The 10,033-nt window shown below is 38.5% G+C and overlaps 2 protein-coding genes and 1 non-coding gene across 3 annotated transcripts; 2 read left to right on the plus strand and 1 right to left on the minus strand.

Annotated features, from left to right (window-relative positions):
- The first annotated feature begins 2,529 nt into the window (after window positions 1–2,529).
- Window positions 2,530–8,269, plus strand: LOC119986419. Its single transcript, XM_038830977.1, has 2 exons — window positions 2,530–2,688; window positions 7,367–8,269. Exon 2 carries the CDS (start codon window positions 7,393–7,395, stop codon window positions 7,936–7,938), a length of 546 nt encoding a protein of 181 aa, XP_038686905.1. The 5' UTR covers window positions 2,530–2,688; window positions 7,367–7,392; the 3' UTR covers window positions 7,939–8,269.
- Window positions 4,493–4,897, minus strand: LOC119987530. The gene has a single exon (XM_038832461.1). It carries the CDS (start codon window positions 4,895–4,897, stop codon window positions 4,493–4,495), a length of 405 nt encoding a protein of 134 aa, XP_038688389.1.
- On the plus strand, window positions 6,178–6,254 carry LOC119987598. Its single transcript, XR_005465486.1, has one exon. It is a non-coding gene; the product is annotated as a small nucleolar RNA SNORD34 (small nucleolar RNA).
- Window positions 8,270–10,033: the final 1,764 nt, after the last annotated feature.

Below are 10,033 nucleotides of genomic sequence, written 5' to 3' on the forward strand. Positions count from 1 at the left end.
TGTCAGGTAAGCAAGCATATGATAATTGGGAAGCACTATCCCAACCCCTACTTTCAACCCCTACTTTCTCTAGACTACTTTAATGACTTTTTCCAATCTCATCCGTTGAATGACTTTTCAATGGTTTGAAATTGTAAAAAAACATCACCTTTTGCTTAGTGGTCCTTGCATCGTAAAACTCGCCAGTCCCTTTTTTTGACCGTTCATGTATTCAATCCACCACTCTCTCATGGACTCCAACTCAATATATATTCTCTGTATAGGACAGAGAATATATTCTCTGACTATACATGTGTACATATATGGCTATAAATTGAGAAGAGTTTGCAGAGCATTTAAAGAAGCTGCAAGAGATAGCAGTAGTGTGTGAGAAAAAAACGAGAGAGAGTCTTAAAGTAGTCTGTTGTTGAGATAAAAAGAGAGTGAACCTATTGTGGATATGGATTACTTTAGTGATATTTTCGACTACCACTTGTCAAGTTGTTCAAGTGAACAGGTAAATACATATACTGATGTAAATTATATTGTTGTTTTTTTGTAAATACTCAGTGTAAATTATATTGTTTGTAGGGTGATTTTATCTCAGTCGAAATAAAGCAAGAAGACGAACATGCGGACGAGATGGTTGATAATATCGAAGTTAACGATAGATGTGAATTTGAAACTGATCAAGTGTTCAAATCGCGACAATCGATGATCGAGTGAGTTCAACAAACTGGACACAAATTGGGATATATCATCATCATTTATAGATCAGATATTGGTGGGTTCGGCAAAAAACACAGATTACAATTCAAATGTGATCGCGGTGGCAATTACCAGAGCAAGAAACCATCAACGTGAGCACCATCAGAACCATATATAATGCACGCAAGAAGCACAAGACCTCTGAGAGATCGGGTCAATCACAAATGCAATTTGTGTTCTCATTCCTCAGCGATCAACAATACTTTTTTGATTATCGAGCAAACCATGCAACCAATGAGCTCGAAGATTTGTTCTTCGCACATCCTGGCTCGCTAGATCGATTGCGTGCATTCCCACACGTATTGTTGATGGATGCGACATATCAAACCAATAGGTATGGGTTGCCTCTCCTTGAAATTGTTGGTGTTACCTCAACTAGTCAGACTTTTTGCATAGCGTTCGCATATTTGCACTCAGAAAAAGAGCCCAGTTATACTTGGGCTTTGGAATGTTTGCGATCCGCAATGCATGGATGCATTAGCCCACGAGTTATCATTACGGATAGAGAGTTGGGGCTGATGAAAGCCTGTGCTCGGGTATTTCCAGAGGCTTCGAAACTACTCTGTAGATGGCATATCTATCAAAGTATTTTAACCAAATGCAGGCCATCAATGCAAGACAATAGAGTTTGGAATGCATTTTACCGCATGTGGACTACGGTGATCGAGTCTGAAAATGAAAACGCGTACATGATTAATATGGCACGCCTTCAAGTAGTCTTACAGAAGTTCCCGATAGTGATGAAATATCTGAAAGATGTGTGGCTGACACCATATAAAGAGATGTTTGTATCTGCCTGGACAGACAGATATCTGCATTTTGGGAACCACACAACTAATAGGGTCGAGAGTCAGTATGCCAAGCTAAAAAGATATTTGTGCTCGTCACAGTCAGACTTGGAGAGATCCATGTCATGGATTCATCAGGTTATCTTGTCTTAGGACATAGCTATCAAAGCTAGCATTGAGAGAAGTTGAACCATCATCCAACACCGATTCAATATACCGCACCTTCGGGATTTATGTGGTTTTGTTTCAATCTAGGCGTTGAATTTGATGTTGATTGAGTTTGAGCGATCAAAAGATGTTGGACAGATTGCTTACAAATGCGGATGTCACCTTCGTAGGAGCTATGGACTACCGTGTGCTCACGAACAAGCCATGTACGTGAGCGAAGGTCATACCGTAGACATACTTGTGCAGCTGCATGGGCGACTCCGTATGCGGAACGATTAGATGCGTACATGCACTCATATGGATTCATCAAATCTTCATCTGAAGCTTTTATTCATGTACTTGAATAAATTATTATCTATGTCTTACAAAATTATGATAATTAAAAAAAGCAAACAAATAATCTTAATCAAAACATTTAAATTAATAAATGTATATATATATTCTCTGCTCTATATGTGTGTGTATGTATATATCTATATATATATATGTATATGTATATGAGATGAGACATGATGAAAAGACATGACATGACAAGACAAATAGTGACAACCTAGGGGGAGGGGGTTTAAAATAGGGGGGTTTGTTTATCAATTTCCATGATAATTTCACGTACGGTTTTGGTAAGAATCGAACCCATGACTTTCAAAGAGAAAATATTCACTTCTAATCAGTTCGGGCCCATTTTAATTTGAAGGTTTAATTAAGAAAACCGTATCGGCCCAATCAATTAACGTTTTCGAATGTAAGTAGTGGATTGGGCTTTTCTTTTGTTGGGCTTGACTTTGTCTCAAATTGGCAATACAAGAATCACTATGCGATCCAGGTTCACAGTCACAGGCCAAGGGCACGACGCGACGACGTAACCTCCGCTGCGTCTCTCTTCCTCTACCTCTCTCGCTTTGGCTCGCTCTCAAAGCCTGTGTTTGATGGGAAGCAACCGGGCCGTTGAAGTGTGTGGAATATAATCGAAAGCGATCAAGTTCAGGTATGATCCATTTTACGATTATGTTCTTGTCAGTTAACGGTAGTATTGGATCAAAGACGAATTGGGGCTGGTTCTTTGTGGTTTTTTCGTGGTCAAACCCTATCAAAATTATTTGAGATTATGAAGTAACATATAATGTGAATTTTTTTCGATGATTTTAACTGCCTCTCAGGATCGTTTTCTGCGAGAAATCTACCTGGGCTGTAATTTTACGTTTTCTGGGCTAATAGTTGGCATTAATTCTTTTTGGGGCTGTGCGATTTTTTATAAAAAAATTATTTGTCGGTGTCGAGACTTTGGGTATTAGATTAACTTATTATCTTTTCCACTTTCGTTGTGGCATCATTGGGTATTCTAATAGTAGAGGATTTCTCATTTTTATAATGTTCAGGTGTAAATTATCGTTCATTCTGCTGTGTTTTTAATTTATTTTTTATGGGTTTTATCCCTCTTTTGATATCGAAGTATTGGTGTCTCATTTAGCATGTACTGTCAACTCCTCCAGTTAATCCGCATTGCTGTATTATCTGTTGTTTGATTATTTGTATCATTGTTTATGTATACAAACCTATATCCAGGTTTGAATCATCTAGATAGAATCGATTCTTGTTTAATATTTGAACTATGAGAAAGGGGGGATTTTCGGCTACCATTTTGACCATCTATCGGAAATTTGCTGAAGAAAATAAAATTTTATTGACGGTAGTGTTATACTTGCCATTAACCTCATATAGATTGACACATAACTTAGGATGATAAAATCCTGTAGGTGCATGGTGGGATATATATCCAAGTGGCCTTGTCCCAAATGTTTATCTGTTTTCTACGTTTGTCTTGTGTTGGGGAGATTATTGGAATACCAATTGGACATATAAAGAGGACGTGCCTAGTGGCATGATAATTGAATGTAGTGAGAGTGGCTATTAAATATTAATCCTACTTTATTGGGGAAAAGATTGACTGTGTTCTTATTAATCAATCTTATCTACTGATGTTTGGTTCATTAATTTAGAGCTCTAATTTTTTTAGTTACTAAAAGATAAACATTGTTTCACAAAATGCATTTTGTATTTACCGATTTGTACACTGACTTACCACTCTGCAATTTAAATGATTTTTTTTACTGTCTGCTCAGTTCTTCTGGCCCAAGAATATCAATATTTTCAGGTTTGATTGATGTGCAAGTTCCATACTTCCATTCCTTAATTGTTTTTTTGTTTTCATTTCATTTTAATGGATAGAAAGGGTTTAATTTGCTCTCTTTGTTTACCAAATTTGAGCCCCTGACCTCTCCCTTTGCCTCTTGCCTCTGAGTCTTCAACTCTATATCCTTGCATTCTCGCTTCTCTAAGCACCCTTGGACTACCTTTTTCAGTTGTCGTTCGTTTACTTTGAGAAGTCTTCGGAGTTCTGACACAGTTGTCATTTTTCCTTTTTGATTATTTTACTGCTTTACTGATGTTTGTTTATGTTGTCCTTATTTTTAATCGTTATAAACATATGAGATTGCTTCGGGGATTTTTCTTAGCAATTGGTGAGTCTTAACCTAGGCAGAATTCAGGAGTTGATGGAGTGCAAACTAGAGGTCATATTTTCAATTTCTGAAAACAACCTCTCCACATATTATGTGGGGTTAAGGTCTGTGTACATCTTGCTTGTCCCCTAACTTGTTCAGTGTGGGAGCCTTGTGCATGGGAGTTGTTTTACTTTTTTTAATAGGGCACAGCTAGTTCTCTTTTTGGTGTTTTTTTTTTGAATGAAAAAAAATTTTATTCTAGCACCAAGGGGGTGAAACCCAAACAGATTATAAGGGGGAGATAAACAGATGATCAAAAATGTTCCCAGAAAAGGAAGTGCCCCAGAACCTAAGGCAATCAAACCAGGTGACTAAGAAAGTGTCTATGGAGGAATCTTTGCTTTTGAACACTCTGTTATTCCTTTCCAGCCATAGCATCCACATCACAGAAATTGGAATTAATTGGATAAAACTTCCTAGCCTTTTGTCCCTGCTTACGCCCTTCCAAGCCAATAATTCCTTGTCCACAGAAGAGTTAGTGACCCAAGAAATGCCCAGCAGCCTCAGAATATTTGCCCAAATTTTAGAAGACCACTCGCAGTGCAAGAGAAGATGACTGATAGATTCCAAACCTGCTTTACAGAGGCAACATCGGTTTACCAACGAAATGCCTCTCCTTTGCAAGTTATCCATTGTTAGGATTCTACCCCAAACAGCCTCCCAGCAGAAAAAAAACACACTTAGGGGGAGCCTTAGATTTCCAAAGCCATTGCCAAGGGAATTGAGAGTGTCCATTGTGCAATTTATCTTTCAGAAGTTCCTTATAGAAAGAACTCACAGAAAAATGGTTGTTTTTTGCTACCTTCCAACAAATTTTATCCTCACAAGCAGGATTGATCTTTGCACTATAGACAAGGCTCCAGAAGTTTGTGAAAGTCAACACTTCCCAATCTTGTGCCTCACGAATGAAGTTGATATTCCAGGAAAAGCCTTCAGCAGAGAGTTGAAGTAATTGGATAATTGAAGCATCTTTCTGGGTTGCTAAAGTGTATAAAATAGGAAAAGAGTCCTTCAGAGAGGTGTCTCCTGCTCTTTTTGGTGTTGCAACATCAAGTCAAGATTTTATGCATTGATGAATGAAAGTTATGTACCTCGGGAAAGAATTGGATTCATTAGCTTTACTCCGTATCAAGGTCTGTTGCTTGTCTTGGGTTGTGAGTTAGCTCTTTTGTTTGGAGTTTGGGTTACTTCTAATTAGTTGATTTTGTGGGCAGTGGAATTATAGCTTATTAAAGTCTCGATTGTGGGTTAATGATTACAGTTGAAGGGTTACTAGGTCAGTGGAGTGTGAAGTTGAAGATGCCTAGTACTTGTTATAATGTAAATGGACTTTGCTATGATTTTAAATTGTTTTGTTGACCTTTAAGGATGCTTGTCTACTTGTGGAAGTCCTTAGCTACTGAAATTTGTGCGTGAAATATGAACAGTGTTGTATCTTCAGTTGTTGGTTTGGTTTGATAATCTACAGTTGTTGAAGGAAGTTACCAGATCTAGTGATTCATATTGACATTGTGGAGTATTCTTGTTGAGATTGGTTACTTTGTTGGTATTTTCTGTTTGTTTCAGCACCATCTTCCGTATTGTGCTACCATTCCCTATCTCAGCTGATCAGTTTCATATTGCTGCTGCCTCTCTCTCAAACACACATATTTCATCTATTCAGAAACATGTTGGGTGATCTGTGATTTTTGATGATGTTGGTTTGGAAGACAGTGGTTTCAAATTCGTGTAAATGCACTCATGGTCTAATTAACAGACATTGTTTCTTTTATTTTTTACCCCCTTTTTTCATGGGCATGGTATCTAGCACTTGAAGACTGTATAGCACATAACACACATATGTAGCATGATTCTTGTTTTAGAAATGGGTTCCAAGTTTTTTTTCCTTCTTTTTTTCTTCCAAATTCTTTTTCTGAGGCCTGTGATGATCCGATGTTTGCCTACATTGTCTGATTGCCAATGAAGACACAAAGATTCTTCTGAGGCCTCAGCGAGAACTGCTATGATGGTTAAAGTTGTGGACTTTTTTGGGAAAATTTTACTCCCGATGATTATTGGTTTCTTTTAGCCAAAGTTTGGTACTGTAAATATCATATAGTTTTTCTGTACATATTTTGTCAATGTGATACCCTCTGAGTATGCCTCTACAACAAATCTTAGACCTTGTGGCTGTGGACTGTTGATAAACTCTAGACATTCCTTAACATTCCTTGCTTCCTTGATTTGTGCTCTATTGCTAGCCACTTGTTTAGTATCTGGTATTCTGGTTTGGGTAGTCTTGGTTCAGGTGTCTTTATTCTCTAGCTATTTGATTCTTAAATCTTAATGGGACAGACAGAGAGTCTATAAATTCGGAGGATGGGGTGAAACTTTTAGCCCCTAGTGAGTTAAGGGGAAAGTTATAGGAAGTTGTTCTTTGGCAGGGAATGGGATTAATTAACCCATTTCCATTCCTATAATTTTCCATATATTTTCAAAGCATTTAGTAAAAGAATTAGACTATTGGTTTACTTATGCAAAATAAGCATTTGTTGATGTGGGCTTATAGAATGTTTTCGTTATGGATTTTAGGTTTGGACAATAGGGGACATTCTTATTCTGCTAAGAGTTACCTATCCTGAATCATTTTACAATCGTATTTGAATTTAAGCAGATCCACAAAAAAGGTTCAAATTGCCTGGAGGGCGAGCCCAAAATTATGCAATATGATGAACTGTCACATTATCAAACTTCTTTCTCTCTTGCTGTCATTTCTTTTTTGTTTTCCTGTCAATTTCTTGCTGTCTTTCAAGATTTTTCTTTTCCTTTCTTCCTTTATGTGTTGCATATATTTTATGCATCATGTTTGTTATTGTTTGAAGCTCACTTATGTGTGTCGCATATATTTCCCACTTGTCTGTTTTTGATTATTGAAGTGTTCAACCATTAGTCTCATGATTGTCACCTTCTTGCCTAAAAGTCTTTTTTTTTTAGATTTCATTCGAATTATTGTGTGTACGCTACTAGTAGCTTTCATTCTGTGCTTCTTTATTGTGTGTACGCCACTAGTAACTTTTATTCTGTGCTTCTAATCCTGTGAATTTACTCTATCGATGTTTTCAGGTTCTTTTCAACGAAGTTGTTCTATCATGGGTGATTTCACGGTTTCCATTAGTGCCAAGCTTGTTGAGCAGCTCATCGATGATGGTAAGAAGTCCAAGAAGAAACCTAAGAAAGTCAAACCTAAAATACCAAGAGAACCTCTAAAGCCCCAATCAAAGGTAAAGGGCGAACAGATTTCTGATGCTTCGGAAGTGCACAAGGGAACTGCTTCTACAGGATGGCCACTTCAACCACCAGTGTTTCTGCCAGTCACCCCACCTGCACCCCCTGCGAATGCTGAGTTAGAGACAATTCGATCTGCCATTCAAGAAGGTGAAAAGGTGTTGGATAAGTTGCAGACGCAGGAGGAAACCTTGGCAAAAGAAGTGACTCAGAGAGCTAAAGATCTCCGTGATAAGGAGTTCAAGCTCCCATACCAGAAGCCAATTCCTTGTATTGTTGAAATTGATGCTTGCAAGGCATGCTACAAGGAGAATGTTAAGAATCCATTGAAATGTGCACCTCTGATACAAACTTTTGCTGATTGTGCTCGCAGAGTTAGGCAGCAAGTGAGTTCAGCAGATAAATCGTAGACTTTGCAAGTCGGAAATTCTGGGTTATACATGCACAAGTCAAATTACCCTTCTGAGAGAAATTTTTTCCTCACAACCAAACCAAATGGTATCTGTTATCACCATTATTGTACTTCATGCTGTGTTCTATTCGTGTCGTCCAAGTTTTTTCCTCAGATTAATTTTTCACTATGCTTCATGGGTAAACTGTCTTACTTCATTAGTATAAGCTGTCATAGTGGCATAACATTCTGCAACCGAACTTTCAAAAGCTTGAATATGGCCTTTGTTATTTGATGTTGAAGAACATGCCTTCAGCCTATTTTGAAATGCTGTGTTAACTTACCACTGATTGGAGCCTGTGGATTCTTCTGTTGATATAAGATGTAGCTGGGTGAGCAATAGAACTCCTCTGTTCTACACTTCTACCCCATGATGACAATGTTGAAAATTAGTCTGAGAAGTTTCTATTTGAAACCTTAAAAAACAAAAATTGTAAGGTTAGGTCTATTAAGCATCACTTTCAAAAATTATAAAAATATAAATATAAAACAAAAACAAAAGAAATAAAATTGAAAATGAAAACATAAATTTGACTATCTGTTTGGTTGTGTATGTAAAACATAAAATGAAAACATAAATATGATTCAAGATGAGATCGTCATGCGAGATGTGGTAAAGCTTTGCTCTTGATTCACAAAAAAAGTCAGTGCCCGAAGTTCTGCCTAGGCCTGACGCAGTCCCGAAGCCCAGCATGGGATAGACCCGGGCACGTAGCCTCCCAGGGATAGACCTGGGCCCATAGCCCGACACGAAACCAGCACGCCTCGAGATAGACTTAGGCTTGAAGAGGAGCCCGGGATCGACCCGTAGCCCTGCTCAAGACCGACCCGGCCTTAAAACCTGGACGGGATTGAACCGATCCCGAAGATAGTCTCGGGGCAAACTCGGGCCTGCAGTCCGTCTTGGGACGGAGCCGACCCTAAGGCCCACCCTAATGCCAAAAATCTCCTCGACCCTGAAGACAACCCCAGGACATATCGAATCGCAAAGCACACCCCAAGACTGACCCTAACCTAAAGATTGTCTCGGGATTAACCTGGGCCCAAAGACCGTTCCGAAACTGACCCAATCCCATAGACCATCCTAGGACTGACTCGGGCTCGAAGACAGTCCCGGGACAAACCTTGGCCCGAAGACCATCCCAAAATATACCAGAAATTGAAGCCTAGCTGGGATTGACCTGGCCCTGAAGCCCGACCTGGGATTGACATTGTGTGCACCAATGGCTTATTTAGCTCAGTTGTGGCTTATTACATTGTTAATGTAATTAATTACAATGTCAATGTAATAGGCCAATAGTGCTTTTAATAAGGCATTGCTAGAAGAAATTTGTTGCAGAATCTACTCTATCATACTGAAACATGTGTGGAACAACAAAAGAATAATAATAGATATACATCATCAACAACTCCCCCACGATCAAAGATGGCAATTTCGTCACCACCTCCAAAAGAACCCTGAGTCGACAAGGAGTGGAACCCAACCGATCTTAGCCTCCAATGACCGCTCAGTCAACAGGAATCACATCGTGAAGTTTTGGGTATCGCTAAAAAATTAGCTCGATCCGATCGTCTCCGATGACGGTTCGTCACACCATTGGTACCAAACGAGTCACCGGACAGAGGGCTACCATTTGCAGCCAAACTTCGACCAAAATGATTGTCGGAGGAAAAAACCTTATTTTGACTCGTGGAGGAACATCTCTTGGAGAGGGAGAGAGAGGATATGTTATGGATGAGTGGAGAGAGAATATTTTTGACATAAAACTATAAAAGAGAGAGATAACAAATCTTTTTGAAATTTTTAATTTTGAAATTTTTTTGAAATTGCCATGTTATGATATCTAATTGTCATGCCACCTAGTCATAGACATGTTATGAATACACACTTTATGGATATGTAGTGCTTTGGTTTCGTTATTATCTAGTGACGATTTTCAATTTTTCATAGGTGTACAAGAACCTGAGATTTCCTTCTATCAACATTATTTGCATCCTATTTTTTACTAAATACACCATACTCTAATTTGTTTTTAAAGGATGAGTGAGATATA

The sequence above is a fragment of the Tripterygium wilfordii genome, chromosome 20 (assembly GCF_013401445.1).
Source record: "Tripterygium wilfordii isolate XIE 37 chromosome 20, ASM1340144v1, whole genome shotgun sequence".
Classification (NCBI taxonomy): Eukaryota; Viridiplantae; Streptophyta; class Magnoliopsida; order Celastrales; family Celastraceae; genus Tripterygium; species Tripterygium wilfordii.